Source organism: Galeopterus variegatus, unplaced genomic scaffold (genome assembly GCF_000696425.1).
Source record: "Galeopterus variegatus unplaced genomic scaffold, G_variegatus-3.0.2 Scaffold8946, whole genome shotgun sequence".
NCBI lineage: Eukaryota > Metazoa > Chordata > Mammalia > Dermoptera > Cynocephalidae > Galeopterus > Galeopterus variegatus.
The window spans coordinates 31,981-50,359 of record NW_007735057.1 but is presented as its reverse complement, the minus strand read 5'-3'; the positions used below and the strand labels follow the sequence as shown (position 1 = coordinate 50,359).

Sequence of the window (18,379 nt, the reverse complement as noted above, 5' to 3'; positions counted from 1 at the left end):
GCTGTGTTCTACACGGTCATCACCCCCATGCTGAACCCCATCATCTATACACTCAGAAATGTAGAGGTGAAAATCGCCATGAGGAGGTTATGGGGCAAGAAAGTGAACTCAGGGGTGGAATAAAAATAAAAACATAAAAAAAAAAATGAGCGTGAACAGGGTAGTAGTATGATAAAGTTAACCTATTTATGTTTTGTTGTATTTTAGATGAACTGCTTATACTCCATGGTATCAGTTCAAGTTCTCTCACAGCTGTTAGTATTTTGGAGAATGTAGAAAACTGAGCTACTGTCCTTATCTTCTTCCGCAGTCCGTAGGGCAGTGTGCAGACTTTAGGGATGGATCACCCAGACTGAAATCCCCACCCTCTCACTCATCAGCTGTGTGACCTTGGATTTATTCACTTCATCTCTTGGTGTTAGCAAATGATATGTGGAAAGATAATGGCACTTGGAGACAAAAGTTCATGTTTTGCTTTGTCCTTCCTTGTTAGTGTAACCTTCAGGGAGTGCCAGGAAGGCTTTTCTACTTTATTTAGTGCCCCCAACTCATTAACCTGATTCTAATGCTTGAAATTCCATGGTAGGAGCTTTTGCTCATGAGAGAGAAAGACATTATTAGAATGTCAATGTCTCTGGGAGGAGAAATATAAGCTATTATTATTAACCATTGAATCATAATCTGAATAATTTTATAAGACCCTTGTCTTTCTAGACAGTTATTATCTGAGCACTGAGGTAAGGAGAGTGGTGCAGTTAGGAATACATACAGTTATAAGTATGATACAATCTGTTGAATAACGGCTTAAAGCAAACCCAGCTCACTGTTTTCATAGGGACTATAAGTTACGAATGGTTTTTACATGTTTAANTAGGCTGCCTGATTGCAATTCCCGACTCCACTGCTGTGTAACCTTAGGCAAGTTAATTTACTTCTCTGTTTCTTTTTCCTCATATGTAAAAAAAGGTAATAATAATTATACCCACGTCACCGATTTGTGAGAATTAGATGAATTAATGGATACAGAGCACTTATAAAGTATGTGGCATATGGTAAACATTTGAGCATTTGTCATATAAACACACCTATCGAAGCTGCAAGACTGATAAGGAAATCTGACCTGAGTAAACTGAGGACTGGTATAAGTGAGTAAATAGGACAGAGGACCTTTTAGAATGGGGGGAATTATCAGTGAGAAGATAATTTTCTGAGGCATAGATGAAGGAAACAAGGAATATAGGAGCAGAAATGTGTCATGGGGGCTACCCCGTAGGAGACAGCGATCAAAATGCAATGAAAATAAAAAAATATAGACTATTAACTCGAACAGCTCCCCAAACTCAGTTATCTTGTGGTGAACTAGAAAGAACCCCGGATTGAAAGTCAAAAACTGGTTCTGAGTCCCAGAATTCACCACGTTCTGTGTGATCATGGGCAAATGACCATTTCTCTGAGCCTTAATGTTCTAATAATAAAATTAAATAAATTAAAATAAAATAAGCTGTTAGCATACTAGTATTTAATGCTGAATGAGTACATTTGGCTAACTGAATGATTGGGTAATAATTGTATTGCAAAGTGGTCTGCACTCTCTAAAGTGCTATAAATGAGGTGAATTGGGGTTATAATTATTGTTTGTTTATTATAGGGCCTTCACTGCCTGGCATCCAGCATAGCCGAACTGAATCAATGGCCAGTAAAAATAATGTGACTGAGTTAATTCTCACTGGCCTTTTCCAGGATCAAGGGGTTCAGAGAGTGTGCTTTGTGGTCTTTCTTCCTGTGTACCTGGCCACGGTGGTGGGCAATGGCCTCATCGTTCTGACGGTCGGCATCAGTGACAGTCTGAATTCCCCCATGTACTTTTTCCTCAGCTGCCTGTCCTTGGTGGAGGTCAGTTACTCCTCTACTGTTGTCCCTAAATTCATCACAGACCTACTTGCCAAAATTAAAACCATCACCCTGGAGGGCTGTTTGGCTCAGATATTTTTCTTCCACTTCTTTGTGGTCACTGAGATCCTCCTGCTCACAGTGATGGCCTATGACCGCTATGTGGCCATCTGCAAACCCCTTTACTACACAGCCATCATGAGCCGGCCTGTGTGTCATCTTCTGGTGGCTGGTTCTTGGCTGGGAGGCATAATTCACTCTATGGTTCAGATCCTTGTCACTGTCCAGTTGCCGTTCTGTGGTCCCAATGTGATTGACCACTACTTCTGTGACCTCCATCCCTTACTCAAGATGGCCTGCATCGACACCTTTGTGGAGGGAGTTATTGTGTTGGCCAACAGTGGGTTAATCTCTGTGTTCTCCTTCCTCATCTTGGTGTCCTCCTATATTGTCATCCTGGTTAACCTGAGGAACCATTCTGCAGAGGGGAGATGCAAAGCCCTCTCTACCTGTGCCTCTCACATCACGGTGGTCATCTTGTTCTTTGGACCTGCCATTTTCCTCTACATGCGGCCTTCGTCCACCTTCACTGAGGACAAACTTGTGGCTGTGTTCTACACGGTCATCACCCCCATGCTGAACCCCATCATCTATATACTCAGAAATGCAGAGGTGAAAATCGCCATGAGGAGGTTATGGGGCAAGAAAGTTAACTCAGGGGTGGAATAAAAATAAAAACATAAAAAAACAATGAGCATGAACAGGGTAGTAGTATGAAAAAGTTAACCTATTTATGTTTTGTTGTATTTTAGATGAACTGCTTATACTCCATGGTATCAGTTCAAGTTCTCTCACAGCTGCTAGTATTTTGGAGAATGTAGAAAACTGAGCTACTGTCCTTATCTTCTTCCACAGTCCGTAGTGCAGTGTGCAGACTTTAGGGATGGATCACCCAGACTGAAATCCCCACCCTGTCACTCATCAGCTGTGTGACCTTGGATTTATTCACTTCACCTCTTGGTGTTAGCAAATGATATGTGGAAAGATAATGGCATTTGGAGACAAAAGTTCATTTTTTGCTTTGTCCTTCCTTGTTAGTGTAACCTTCAGGGAGTCCCAGGAAGGCTTTTCTACTTTATTTGTTGCCCCCCAACTCATTAACCTGATTCTAATGCTTGAAATTCCATGGTAGGAGCTTTTGTTCATGAGAGAGAAAGACATTATTAGAATGTCAATGTCTCTGGGAGGTGAAATATAAGCTATTATTATTAACCTTTGAATCATAATCTGAATAATTTTATAAGACCCTTGTCTTTTTAGATAGTTATCTGAGCACTGAGGTAAGGAGAGTGGTGCAGTTAGGAATACATTTGGTTATAAGTATGATACAGTCTGTTGAATAACGGCCTAAGGCAAACCCAGCTCACTGTTTTCATAGGGACTATAAGTTACGAATGGTTTTTACATGTTTAAGTGGTTGAAAGAAATCAGAAGAATAATATTTTGTGACACACACAAGTTACACAAAATTCAAATTTTAGTGTCCATAAATAGAGTTTTGTTGGAATGCAGCCATGCCCACGTTTTACATGTTATCTAAATCTGCTTCCATGATACAATGGCAGAGTTGAGTACCTGTGACAGACTGCATGGTCTGCAAAGCCTAAAATATTCACTCTCTAACCCTTTATTGAAAAGGTTTGCCCATCCTTGGTTTAAGGCATAATAACATTTATTGCTTATTCAAGGAGAAGTTTGGAAACTAGTAGTTCTGGGGCTGTTTTGCTAATCCTAGGATGCCAGCACATGGTTCCTCTTCAGTTCTCGAGGCAGCCTCTCACGGTTGCAAGAAGCAGTATGGCAGCAGCTCTAGGCATCAGATCTTCATGAGGAGTGGGAGAGGCTCACTTTTATTTTGAGAAATATTTCCTCAAAACTTCCCAGCTCAATTCCTCTTATTTTTATTCTTATTGGCGATAACTAGGTCATAGTGTCTACCCATAGATGAAAAGGAGGTTGGGAAAGTGGGTATTGGTAAAGGAGAATGAGATTATATGATTGGCTCAGGTCAGGCAGTTTTCCTCCTGGGCTGGGCACATTGCTGCTTGAACAACGTCAGAATTCTGTCACTAGGGAAGGAGGGGCTGTACAGGGAGTTCTGGTGGAGGCAGTTTCTTGGAGAGTAGTGCTTCTGGACATAGTGAGGTGGTTAAGGGATTTGACTGTGGTGCCAGACTAACTTACTGAACCCCAACTCCGCTACTTAGTGACTGCACAACATCAGGCAAGAGACTAAAGCTCTCTGTGGTTCAGTTTCCTTGGCATGGACATTTGGGGCTAAGCACAAGAACCATTTCCCTTAATGCCACAGTTTTCCTGACAGTGGACCCTGCTTTAATCTCCATCTGGAGGATATGGGGGGTGGGCTCCTGGTATGGGAGCGCTTTTGTGAACAAGAGCCAAACTATCCTTAGTGCCCTTGAAGGCAGGGTATGGGTCTTGTTTGCATATGTATATCCCTGTACCTGAGGTTCTGGGCCAATTCACTGCAAATAAATTGGCCAAATAGCAATTTGCTAATTTAAGTGAATTACCACATTGCTAACATGCTGAACTTTTGATTCATCAGAAACATGTTTTATAAAATTTATAGCACTTACGTTTTGCTGAGGCCTGCAATGAGCTATATATTTGGGGGAGGGCAATTTCTATATTTTAAATTTCAGTTTTCTTTGAAATAATGAATATCAAGGACTTTATGTCTGTTGGTTTCTCTCTTCCAATGAGCTTTCTATCTAATCAATTGTGTTTCCTATTTCTCTTCATTTCTGGGTTTGTTTTCTCAAGAAAGGGACATAGGTACAGGTAATAGATGAGGAAACATACCTGAGTATGCCCTCACATGTATTAATCAAGCTTACTTGTGTCAGATTGAATGTCAGCCCCAGCTTTTTGCTCCTTGTATCTGTGCCCTTGTTCATGTGACTTTGCAGTTCTGCTCACAAAGATGAAATATACTTTTCCATCTGCTGACTTTGGGCTCAGCCAATAAGACTTGCTAAGGCTAATGCAATGTGGGTAACTATGTGCCACTTAGAGCCTAGAACTTAAGAGGCCTCATTTATTCCTGTTTGCCCTCTTGTGTCTCTGCCACTATCCTGAAATGATGGGTAGCGGCTGCCCCACAGCCTCAGCTGCAGAATGCGCACACGTGAGGCAGAACTTCTCCTGCTGACCCACTGAACTGCAGCCTGAGGCAGAGCTGCCCCAGCCAACCTGCAGACTCATGAACAGGAGAATGAATGCTGTTCATTTTATGCATGCTGCTCAGGATTTGTAAGTTGTTTGTAGCACAAACTCATTAGCATTGAATGAAAGTATGTATATCAAAGGAGAGGAGAAAAGTCAGTGGATTGGGTTAAAAATGGTTAATATTTATCTGTATGTTTACCTCATAGCTCTTTATAATGATTTTGCTGAGCATGGGCATTGACATATCCTTTTTCCTGCCTTGAAGGTTTTGCCCTTGATTAGAACTGTCTGAAAATTATGTTTGTAAATTTCTGCCAAGTTAGTGTAACTCAATTGCTCTTTTATAATTTATGGACTTTTAAGAAAAAATTTGTTTATTTTTATTTACTTATTTTGTATTTATTTTAATTTATCAATATACAATGTATTTTATGGACTTGTTGATCTAGGTTCCTTGAACATCGATTGTGTGTATTAGTCCATTTTGTGTTGCTATAACAATACCTGAAAGTGGGTAATTTATAAAGAAAAGAGTTTTATTTGGCTCATGATTCTGGGACAACTTTATGTGGTGTGGGACTCAGACTGCTTCTACTCATGGAGGAAAATGGCAGGCAGTTGGCTGGTACAAGCAGATCACATGGCAAGAGGAAGCAAGAAAGAGAGAGAGGGGAGGTACCAGGGTCTCGTGGGAACCAGCTCTCATGAGAACTAATAGAGTAAAAACTTACTACCCACCCCCCAACACCCTGCACTCCCAGAGCATTAATCCATTCATGAGGGATCCACCTCCATGACTCCAACAGCTCCCATCATTACCACGTTGGGGATCAGATTTCACATGAGTTTTGGGGGGGACAACATGTCTAAACTCTATCAGTGTGTGTTTTAAAATTCAGACTTCTCAGAGTTTCTTAATTAAGAGGAAAAGCAGTAGCCAAGATTGGAAGTGGAAGCATGTCTTTGGTGAATTAATAATTCAGTGAATTGGTCACTTGCCTAATAGCAAAATTGTTGAATTCATTAATCCTGTGAATTGACTGTTGGTAATTTGGTCACCTGGCGACCTCTAGTTGATGAATTGATTTTAGGAGAATTGTTCTGCTTTTGCACCTGATGTGGTGCGTGACAGATGGTAGGTGTTCGATAGCTGCTGAATTGATAAAAGATATCAAAGTGATGTCAATATTATTTATCTTTATTGTTTGCAAAGGGCTTGAGCCAGATATGAGATCACTTGGAGCCAGAAAAGAACTTTCTTGTGAATTGCTTTTATTTGAGATATAGAAGTGGTGTTAATATGAGAGTACTTTAAAAAGTGTGTGGAAAATAGAATTAAAAGATAAATATGAATCTTTCCATGAATGTTTTGAAGTACCCTTGTATATTATCTTGTAATGAAAAAATACCAACTTTCCAAACTGCATGGAAATACCTAAAAACCATATTTGGATTTATTAGTAGATTAATTAATATACCTTATACTTGCATAATACCTGATGCACATTTCAAATCCTATTTACATCTATTACTTCATTGGAGTCTCATAGCAATCCTGTGAAGTCAATGATGCATGAATGAATCATTCCCAACTGAAGTCAAAGATGTATGAATGAATCATTCCCAATGCACAATTTTTGAGATTGAAACATCACTTAGATTAGGTTTTAACTGTAAGGAACAGAATCTAGAGCAAAATGGAAGTCAAGAAAGAAATAAATAGTTTGAGGTGGAAAGATTCTATTTCTATCTTGTTTTCTCCTTCCTTTGTAGCATCTGTTCCCAGGATTACCTCATGGCCCAAGATTGCTGCTGGAGCTCCATTCATAATGGCAGCATTCCTGTCATCAGGAAAGAGGAAGGGACAAAATAAGGGCAGGCCCCTTCCTTGAGGTTGCAAGGAAGGCTGGGCGATGTAATTTTTATTCTAGGTGGGCATGTGCCCAGATAAAAATTCAGGGGTCCTAATACTAGGGAAGAAGGAGAAAACAAGTGTTGGGGAGCACTAGCTATCTGTGCTCCAGGATAAATTAAGCACAAAGGCTGGGGGCAAATTCAGGTATTCTGACTCCCAGACCTGATGTTCCTCTCATTGTCGTCCCCCATCCCAGCTAGGTATTACTTTAAAATTTTTATTTTATTTTATTTTTATTTAAATGTATTTTATTTATTGAATCAAAATCGATTATACATATTTTGGGAGTTGAACATTGAGATATGTTGATTAAATCAATATTACTAGCATATATATTGTTACAAATAGTAATTATTCTTTATGCCTCTTGTCTAATCTCTCCCCTTTCCCCATTCCTTCCCCCTCCCCCTTCTAATTGCCCTAGATTTCTTCTCTCCTTCTAAAAGAACAATGGTTACTCTGTTAACTTGCTGCCTAGATGATCTGTCCAATGCTGAGAGATGTGATCAGGTCCCCCAATATTATCACAGAGCAGATGCTTCTTCTGTCACTCTGAAATGGGTTCTGTGGAAAGAGACATCCTCTTCTTTTCTTTGTCTCTGCTGGTGTCTCTTCTTGTGTGAATGCACTCCAGTGGCTGGCGGACCATCTGCTCGGTGGCTGTGGTGTCTAGCCGCTTTTGTAGCAGCCATGGTTATTGTGGTGGCTGTGGTGGCCACCCATGTGGAGGTGCTGTTTTGGGCATGCTCCTTTGCACTGGTGGTATGCCTGGCTGTGGGGTGTGTTTGGTCCCCTTCTCCATGCCTCTGGTCCCCTGGGCAGGCCCCAAGGTGCTGGCACCATGTACCTGGTTGTGGGAGAGGGGTCCAGTCCCCTTCTCCATGTCCTGGGTCCCTAGGTGGGCCCTGAAGTACTGGCGCAGTGTGCCTGGTCGTGGGAGGAGGGTCCGGTCCCCTTCTCCATACGTCGGGTACCCAGGTGGGCCTCGAGGTACTGGGGTTTTGTGCCTGGTATGGGAGGAGGGTCCAGTCTCCTTCTGCATGCCTCTGGGCTGGGTGGGACCTGAGGTACTGGCGTGGTGTGCCTTGTTGTGGGAGGAGTGTCTGGTTCCTGGCTCCATGCCTTGGGTCACTGGGGGAGACCCAAGGCGCTAGCTTGGTGTGCCTGGTTGTGGGAGAGAGGTCCATTCCCCCTTTCCATGCCCTGGGTCCCTGGGTGGTCTCTGAGGTGCTGGCATCTTGTGCTTGGTTGTGGGAGGGTGGTCCGGCCCCCAACTCCATACCCCGGGTCCCTGGGTGGGCCCCAAGGTGCTGGCTCAGTGTGCCTGGTTGTGTGTATGTGGGGGGATCTAGGCCCCTTCTCCATGCTTCAGGTCCCCAGGCTGGCCCCGAGGCACTGGTGCAGTTTGCCTGGAAGTGGGAGTGGGGTCCGGTCCCCAGATCCAGTCCTCCAGTTCCCAGGCAGGCCCCAAGGTGCTGGTGGTGTGCCTGGGCTGGAACTAATTTTTTATCCTTTGCTTCTAACATGGGGGAACTTCCTGTGGGAACCAGTACTTGAGCTGTGTGGTTGTTTAAATTGCTACTTTGCTGCTCTTTCTGTAGGGAAGGCTTTTTGTGCAGCTCAGGGTTTAATGGTTAATCTTATAGGTACTTCTGGCTCTCCAGAGACCTGGTGCACCTGTGTTCTTTAGAATCTCTGATCTGGGCCTGAGTTTTTCATCAAACTGCACCCCATGCAATTCTGCATTCCCGAACAGTCTCCTCTGAGTGGTCCTATGCTGATTGGGGGGCAGATCAGCTGTCCTTGCTGTGTCCCAGTGTTCTCCCGATGGGCCCATCTCCCCCACCACTCATGCTCCAAACACTTCCCATGGGATGAGCCCTGTGCTGGTCCCTTGTGATGACTCACCGGCCTCTGAATGGCTCCCTTTTTTCAGTTGTTCTGGCTCCTTGCTCCTGCATGGGTCCATGGAAACCCTATTAGTGGTCTTGCTGTCCTAGGGGCCACCAAGGCCCTCTTCTCTCCTGCTGCCTCCAAGTAACTCCATCTGAAGGGCACAGCTGTGGCTTCTGCTGGCTCCTGCTCCATGCACTCAGCAGCTCCAGCCTTAAAGCAGCCATGGCCTGAAATGCTCAGAGCAGCTTTTTCTTTCTCTCATCATAGTTTCTCCCACCTTCATGAACTCCGTAGGTCTCTCCTCCTCTTCCTCTGAGCGCCAGCGGAAGCTGGTTACATTTTTATAGTTGTAAATTTGGTTGATTTGTGGGAGAGAGTGACGCTGCGGACAGTCTATTCTGCCATCTTGATTGGATGCTGCAGACAGTCTATTCCACCATCTTGATTGGATCTCCCTTATTTTTATTTTTCTTAAATTGACAAGTAAAATTGTATGTATTAGGTGTGTACAACATGATGTTTTGAAATATATATACATTGTAGAATGGCTAAATCTAGCTAATCGACATATATATACAACCTCACAAAGCTATCATTTTTGTGGTGAGAATGTTTAAAATTCACTGTTTTAGTAATTGGGGTAAAATTTATGTTTAGTGAAATGTATAGACCTTAAGTGTGCAATCCAATGAGTGTTGACACATTTGTGCCTCTGTGTAATAACATCCCAATGAAGATGTAGAATATTTCTATCACCCCAGAAACTTCTCTTATCACCCCTTCCAGGCAATCCCCAGCCCCCACAGGAAATCACTCATCCAATTTCTATCATCGTGAATTAGTTCAGCCTGTTCTTAAGCTCCAATATATGGAATCGTAAAGCATGTACTCTTTTGTGTCTGGCTTCCTTCACTCAGTATAATGTTTTTGAGCTTTATCCATGTTGCAGGTTACAATAATTTCTTCTTTTTATTTAGCGAGTAATATTTCATTGTATGAATATACCGCAATTAAGAAATGTTCTCCTGTTGGTGGACATTGAATTAATTTCAGTTTTTGGCTGTTATGAATGAAAAATGCTAGAAACTTTTTTACATTCCTATTTTTAAAAAAACAAAGCGTAAACTGATAGTCATTTATTTATTTTACTTGCAAAATAACTGCACAATGAGGAATGTGTGTACTCAATTCTAAAAGAATCTGTACGTCTTTTATAATGGTGGGGTTTAATTAGAACTGGAGAAACAAGGTCATAGTCAATGGGTTAATCTTCATCAGGTTAGGAAATAAAATCAATCTCTTGTGACAAACACAATTTATAATTTTAGGTAAACAAACACAGTTTTATGTCACACATATTAACACATGTAGTTTCCTAGAACAAACATTCATAGACTCACATTTAAAGATTGATCTTCCTTAGATTTATTAAACCAAATTTTCCATATGGAAAAGATTTGGGCTCACAGACTTTCACACAAACTCAATTTCATGATGACATGTTACAGGATAAATATAGGTTTTACATAAATATTTGGAGATTTTATGTAGTTATTTGCTAATCATCTTTGTGTTTATATATAGGGGATAATGGTTAATCCATTGTTCACATGCTCAAAAACATTGTGTCCAAACTTTTCTTAAATCTAAAAATGTCTCATTATAATTTTCTTATTAATCATTAATTGAATGTGTGGAATCTTGTTTCAACCTTAGTTTTAATCAAGGCTGAATTAACGATTTGTGGGTAGCCCTGGGTGTAGATCACGTTTCGTTTTACAAAGTGCTCTCATGGCATTTTTATTTATTTATTTATTTTTAATAAACTGAATTCTGAAATTATTTATTTATTTATTTATTTATTTATTTATTTATTTATTTATTTATTTATTTATTTATTTATTTATTTATTTATTTATTTATTTATTTATTTATTTATTTATTTATTTATTTATTTATTTATTTATTTATTTATTTATTTATTTATTTATTTATTTATTTATTATAAACTGAATTCTTGAGAATTCTGAAATTGCTGGACCTAGATGTTTTACAAACCAAACCGTGGACCAGAGAGCTCATATTCACAAACTGAGAACTCTAACAAATACCAGGACAAGATAGCATAGGGGTTATGAGCACAGGTGGGCAGCTTTAGAGCCGATCTTAACTCTACGTCTGTTTCCTTCTTTGTATACTGGGAAGATACCAGTATTTGCTAGGAGAATCATTGTGATGGTTAAATGAGCTAATGCGCTTTTGAGTGCTTAGCAGAATGCTTGATGCATGAGTTTGATCTCACTGGATGATCATGGAAGAAAAGATATTTTATTTTATATTTTTAATATATTTTTTACTGAAGCATAATTAATTATACACTGTTTTTTGGGTACAGCATTGACTACCATCACTGGTATGCATCATGTGATGATCCAATCAATATTATTAGCATATTCATTATTACAAATCATAATTATTCTTTGTGCCCTTTACCCAATATCTTCCCAATCCCCCTCTCCCTCCCTCCTTCCCACCTCTAGTAAACATAGATTTGTCCTCTCCTTCTGAAAGTTCAACTTATTATTGTGGTCTTTTCTCTCTCTCTTTCTCTCTCTCTCTCTCTCTCTCTCTCTGCACCCCCCTATAAGTGAGGACATGTGGTATTGCTCTTTCTGCATCTGGCTTATTTGACATAACATAATTTTCTCCAGACTCATCCATGTTCTGCAAATGGCAGAATTTCATTCTTTTTTTTTTATGGCTGAGTAGTATTCCATTGTGTATATACCACATTTTCCTTAGCTAGTCATCCATCAATGGACATTTGGGTTGGTTCCATATTTTGGCTATTGTAAATAGAGCTGTGATGAACATGGGAGTGCAGGTATCCCTTCAACATGGTGATTTCCATTCTTTTGGATATATACCCAGTAGTGGGATTGTTGGATCATATGGTAGTTCTATCTGTAATTGTTTGAGAAACCTCCATACTGTTTTCTATAATGGCTGTGCTAATTTATAGTCCCACCAACAGTTTAAAAGTGTTCCCCTTTCCCCACATTCTCACCTGTATTTGTTATTCTTGGTCTTTTTAATAATGGCCAGTCTAACTGGGGTGAGATGATATCTCAATGTGGTTATGATTTGCATTTCTCTGATGACTAGTGTTGCTGAACATTTTTTCATGTACCTATTGGCCATTTGTATGTCTTCCTTTGAAAAATGTCTACTCAACTCCTTTGCCCATTTTTCAATTGGTTATTTATTTATTTATTTTACTGTTAAACAGTTTGAGCTCCTTATAAATTCTGGATATTAATCCCTCATCAGATGTATAGTTTGCAAATATATTCTCCCATTATGTAGGTTGTCTTTTTGCTGTGTTGTTTCCTTTGCTGTGCAGAAGCTTTTTAGTTTGATACAATCCCATTTGTTTATTTTTTCTTTCATTGCTTGTGCTTTTCGGGTCTTATTCACAAGATTTTAGCCCAGTTCTACTTCCTGAAGTGTTTCTGCTATGTTTTCTTTTAGTAGTTTTGTGGTTTAGGGTTTTATGCTTAACTCTTTAATCCATTTTGAGTTGATTTTGGTATATGGTGAGAGGTACAGGTCTAGATTCATTCTTCTGCAAATGGATGTCTAATTTTCCCAGCACCATTTATTGAAGAGGGAGTCTTCAACTTCTAAAATATGCAGTGTTTATGAGAGGCAGGGAAACAGAGGGGGAAGAGGGACAGGGAAAGTCTGGTAAATAGGTTCAAAGTTACAGTTAGATAGGAAGAATACATGGTGGTGCTCTAAGGTGACACTAGCTAATAACATTGTATTGTGTATTTCAAGATAGCCAGAAAAGAGGATCTTGAATGCTATAACCTCAAAGAAATGATAAATATTTAGGTGATAGATATGTTAACTATTCTGATTGAATCATGACACAATATACACATGTATTGAAACAACGAACTGTACCCCATAAACATGTACAATAAAAAAAAAGAAAAAAAATAAATGAAACCTTCTGTTATATAAATTTAAAACAAATACAAGTATGGTCAAAGCAGTGTAATGAACTCCCATGTTCTCCACATCCAATTTCAATGATTATCAATTCAGGGAAAATTTTGTTTCATCTATACCAGAGTATCTCCACAGCAGCACTATTGAAACTTTGGGTCAGATAATTCTTTGCTGTGGGGACTGTCCTGTGCATTGTGGGATGTTTCACAGCATCCCTGGCCTCTACCCACTAGAAGTCAGTAGCATTCCCTCCCGAGCCAGGTTGTGACAACGGAAAATGTCTCCAGACACTGCCAATGTCCTCTAGGGAGCAAATTTGCCCCTGGTTGAGAACCACTGACCTATGCCTCATCCACACCAAAGGCAAGAAATGCTATTTCAGTTTCTTGACACTTGTGGCACCTATTCTTTGGACCTCTCTCCCCCTTTTGAACAGTGTCATTTTATGTAAAGCCACAAGATTAAGTTCATGATAAGCAGAAGCCATCTCTCATTGACCTCTGAACAGCCCCATGTGAGTCAGTGCTCTGTAAACATTGGGTGAATTTAATGTGTTCACATTTCTTATTAATTTCTGAAGTTGTTTCCTACAAGGAGATTGAGGTCTTGCTTCCCAGGAGGTAGTCTGCCTAATTGGGAAGGGGACAGGGTACAGCTCTTTGGGGACGAAGCTTCTCTCACCTGATCACACGCCTTCCCCTCTGGTGTCTCTCAAGCAGCGTGAATTCAAGGCTGAACTTCCAGAGATCCCACTTCTCTGTGGAACATGCAGGAGGCAAGTCTACTTCACTCTTGTTTTAAATCAGGTGGAATTAGACGCCGGTGGCTTAGTCTCAGCATTCCCAGGCCTTAGTCTGCATGGGGAGCAGATCCCCCATCTTGCAACTGCAGGGAGGCCAGAATCCTGGTTCGTAGCTTGGTCTTCTTGCTTCTCAGTTGGCTACCTGGGAAATGTGCGTGAGCCAAGGGCTGTTCTCAGGCATTATTTGCATCTCTGTGGTCAGTACAGAAACGGTAACTGTGGTGAGAAGAGCAAAGCCACAGAAACGCTGGGGTGAGTTTTGTCTTGTGACCATGGGCTTCTTTTGCATGTGATGATTGATTACACTTTGAATGAAGGGGGAACGGTGCATGAAGTGCACAGCATTTTACAAAGTTCTCTTGCATTGGTCTGGTCTTTGCGGCAAGCTCAGTGCTAGGCCCTGGGATGCAGGGATGGAGAAGGTGTGGTCTCGGTCCTTGGGGACCTTTGTTCTTTTGATATTTACTGAATACCTCCAATGTACTAAGTGCTATACACTGTGCTAAGGAGGCTGGCGATAATATTCACAGTTCATCCATCCTACTGTGTCCACTGAATGCTGTTTTGTGGCAGGCACTTCAGCAAGCACTGGAGATGGTGAGCAAGATACAGGCTTTACCCTCAGGAATCTCACACTTCAGTGGGGCAGGAGGCCACGTAAAACAATTATAATTCAGTAAGGTAAGTGCTAATTCCAAAATGTCCTGAGAGAAGAGGGGCCTCTGACCATGAGGATTTCCTATCTCTGAGAGGAATCCAAGGTGGCACAGAGGACTGGCACTGAGGTGTGGGATTTATGGCATCTCCCTGTGACATAGGTATTACTTGCATATTATTGTTTGGACCTTGAATCTATGGGAGGTTAAAGAACTTTCTAAATATCACATAGATACCACCTGAGAAAACCTGAATGTGAACCCAGGAGTCTGCTCTCTTTTGTGAATAGTTTCATGGTAAAATTCCCTGACCGATGAGAGAATATAGGGTTGATCTCTTCCCTTTCTGTTTCTGTAATTTTAAGTTTTATCAGTGCTTTCCTTCTGGCTCATGGTAGTTCTTAATCAACCAAGCCTGTCTCAAGCACTGAAGGATGGAAGCTTTGTGGCTCAAGTGGATGTCACCTGGCTCCTAGTCACAGGTGTCCTGGAATTTCACTCTGTGAAGGCTGTTGATACACACAGACCTCAGCCACCTTGGACAAAGTTCAGAAGGGACTGGGACAGTCTGAAAATCAGGCAGTGAGCAGCCATTGTGATTGTCTTGAGGTGTTGGAAGGCTGGGCTGTGGAGAAGGATGTGTCAGTGCTTGAGTGTGCACTGGTGTGTGTGTGTGTATGAGTGTGTTTGTGTGTGTATGTGCAGAGTTTAGACCTTTGTTGCTACTGGGGATATATAGTTGGAGGAAGGAAAGTTACCAGTAAAAAGAAGAATTATTTGTGGATTGAGCTGAACCCCAGAAAAGGGAAAAGGTCACCAAGTGACAAAGTATAGGAGAAAATTAGGAGAAGCAGAAATAAGAGGGGGTGCTGAGTGTCAAGGTAGGTACCCCAGGGATATAGCTTCTGAAAACTCTGAAGGTATGTGGAGAGGTTGAGAACACCGTTCTGCAAAGCAAAGATAGGAAAGAAGCAAGGAGAAGTGGAATGAAGGAAAGCTGTAGGCAAAAGACAATTAAAACCATTGGAAGTCACTAGAAAGACATCTAACATGGAGGCAGTAACACCACCCTGGCAGCCCCACATCATCCAATAAGGACACTTATTAGCTTCTTAATCAGTCTCCCCTCCTCTGGTCTACTTCCATTAGTCCAACCTCTATGTACAAAGTGATTCTACTTTCCAGTTGATAGACACTGTTGATGATTCTCCGTTGTCTGCAGCATAAATCCTAAGGTCCATAACAGTACTTCATAAACTGGTACTAGTCTCTATTTTCAGCTTTTTGGGGGCTACCTTCCCCTTTATTCCAGCCATATGCAATGCATTGCACTTGTTCTCTGTCTTCTTGGAATGCTCTTCCCTTCTTCTACACATAACTAACTCCTACTTGTCTTTCCATATCCAGCTCACAAACTTCTCAGATACGCAAGGACTTTTATGTAATTCACCCACATAACAAATAAGCCTATGTTTTGTGCCATTTCAGATCACACAACCCAAACTGCTGCCTCTTGGTGGCGACCTCATGGCTAACACACACAACGTGACTGAATTCATTTTCCTGGGACTTTCTCCCAGTCTGGAGGTGCAGAGAGTTTGCTTTGTGATATTTCTGCTATTGTACACAGCAATTGTGCTGGGTAATTTCCTCATTGTGCTCACTGTCATGACCAGCAGAAGTCTTGGTTCCCCCATGTACTTCTTCCTCAGCTACCTGTCCTTTGTGGAGATCTGCTACTCTTCCACAACAGCTCCCAAACTCATCTCAGATCTGCTGGCTGCAAGGAAAGCCATATCTCTGTGGGGCTGCATGACACAGCTTTTCTTCATCCACTTCTTTGGTGGCACTGAGATTTTCCTGCTCACCATGATGGCCTATGACCGCTACGTGGCCATCTGCAAGCCCCTCAACTACACCACTATCATGAACCGGCAGATGTGTGCCATCCTCGTGGGAATAGCATGGGTGGGAGGCTTCGTGCACTCCTTTGCCCAAATCCTCCTCATTTTCCACCTGCCATTCTGTGGCCCCAATGTGATGGATCACTATTTCTGTGACCTGCTCCCCTTGCTCAAACTTGCCTGTGTTGACACCTTCTTCATCGGTCTGCTGATTGTTGCCAATGAAGGAACCCTGTCTGTGGTCAGCTTTGGGGTCCTCTTAGCGTCCTACGTGGTAATCTTGCTCCATCTGAGGACCTGGAGCTAGCAGGGGTGGCGCAAAGCACTCTCCACCTGTGGGTGCCATGTCACTGTGGTTATGTTGTTTTTTGGGCCCTGCATCTTCATCTATCTGAGGCCTTCTACCACTCTGTCTGCAGACAAGTTGGTGGCTGTGTTCTACACAGTGATAACCCGCTCCTCAACCCTGCCATCTACTCCCTGAGAAATACTGAAGTGAAAAAGGCCATGAAGAGTCTATGGATCAGGACAATGAAACTAGGTGAGAAATAGAGGCCGAGTCTTGGTATTGATCCTCGGGTTTGGAATGATGCTGATTCCAAACTAAAGGGACAGGTTGGATTAAAGGAAGGTTCACCGGACTAGTTAGTTCTAGAGTTATTCTAACTGGTGTCCATTTTCAAAAACACCATTTAAATAAATAAAACCATTTAAATCACTTATAAAACGTTTCCTCTCATGGTCTCATGGATGCACTATAATATGACTAGCTATTTTAGATTGTTTCTAATTTTTTTATGAATATAAATAACACTGTGGTAAATACTCTTGAATAGAAGTCTTTAACTATATTTCTGATTTCTTTTATCAAAAGGTATTGTCTTACTCCTGGCACTTTACTGATTTTCATTTGGATGTTTTAAATACCTTCTGTTCCTTTCTTCCCCTTTTATTGTTTTTCTTTGGTGTTGGTTGGTTTTCTGAGGTGATAAGAGATAGTTTCTTTCTCTTTCCTGTTTGCATTTTTTGTTCTACCAGTGGACTTTGTTCTTTCTTGTGTATTCATCATGGTGATTATCATTTTTTGGATTCCAGTTACAGGAGTCCCTGAGGATTTCTAGTGGGGCTGGTTTTGTGGTGGCAAAATCCCTCAGTTTTTGTTTGTCTGGGCAATACACTATTTCTCCTTCATTTCTGAAGGATAGCCTTGCTGGGTATAGTACCTTAGTTGACAATTTTTATCTTTTAGTATTTTGAATATATCATCCCATTTTTTTTCTGGCTTGTAAGGTTTCAGTTGAAAAGTCTGCTGTTAGTCTGATGGGGGCTCCCTTGTAGTTGACTTGATGCTTTTCTCTTGCCGCTTTAAAAATTCTCTCTTTTTTGAGTTTGCCAGTTTGATTATAATGTCTTGGAGAGGATCTTTTTGGACTGAATCTGTCTGGGGATCTTTGAGCCTCCTGGTTCTGAGGGTCTGTGTCTCTCCCTATACCTGAGAAGTTTTCTGCTATTATTTTGTTGAGTATGTTTTCAATGCCTTTTTTTTTCTTCTTCCCTTCTGGAACACCTGTGATTTGTATGTTTATGCACTTAAGGTTGTCTGCTAAGCTCTCCTAGATTTTCTTCACTTTTTATAAAATTCTTTTTTTCTTTTATTTTCTTGTCCACCTGGATTTTTGAAAAGACTGTCCTCAGGATCAAAAACTCTTTCTTCTGCTTGCTCTAGTCTGCTGCTTAAGCTCTCAGTTGTGTTTTTTATTTCATTGAATGAATCCTTCAGTTCCAGGAGTTCTGCTACATTGTTTTTTAAGGTATTAATCTCTTTGCAAATTTTCTCCTGGATATCCTGGATAATTTTTCTCATCTCATTGTGCCATCTGACTGAATCTTCTTACACCTCATTGAGTTTCCTTAAAATTGTTGCTCTGTGAGGTCTGGTACTTGAGAGGTTTCTATGATTTTTTTTTTTTTTTTTTTTTTGTATTTCTAGTATCTCTACATTGATGTCTGGTCATCTGGTAGAGTAGTTGCTTCTTGGGCTACTCTG

The 18,379-nt window shown here is 41.0% G+C and overlaps 2 protein-coding genes across 2 annotated transcripts; both read left to right on the top strand.

Moving 5' to 3' along the window:
* The first annotated feature begins 1,689 nt into the window (after positions 1–1,689).
* On the top strand, positions 1,690–2,619 carry LOC103608886 (olfactory receptor 4B1). Its single transcript, XM_008593278.1, has one exon. The coding sequence runs from the start codon at positions 1,690–1,692 to the stop codon at positions 2,617–2,619; it is 930 nt and encodes a 309-aa protein (XP_008591500.1).
* A 13,336-nt stretch (positions 2,620–15,955) lies between these two features.
* On the top strand, positions 15,956–16,884 carry LOC103608885 (olfactory receptor 4X2). The gene is given in 2 exon segments (XM_008593277.1): positions 15,956–16,781; positions 16,784–16,884. Coding segments are annotated over 2 exon segments (927 nt in total).
* The last annotated feature ends 1,495 nt before the right edge of the window (positions 16,885–18,379 follow it).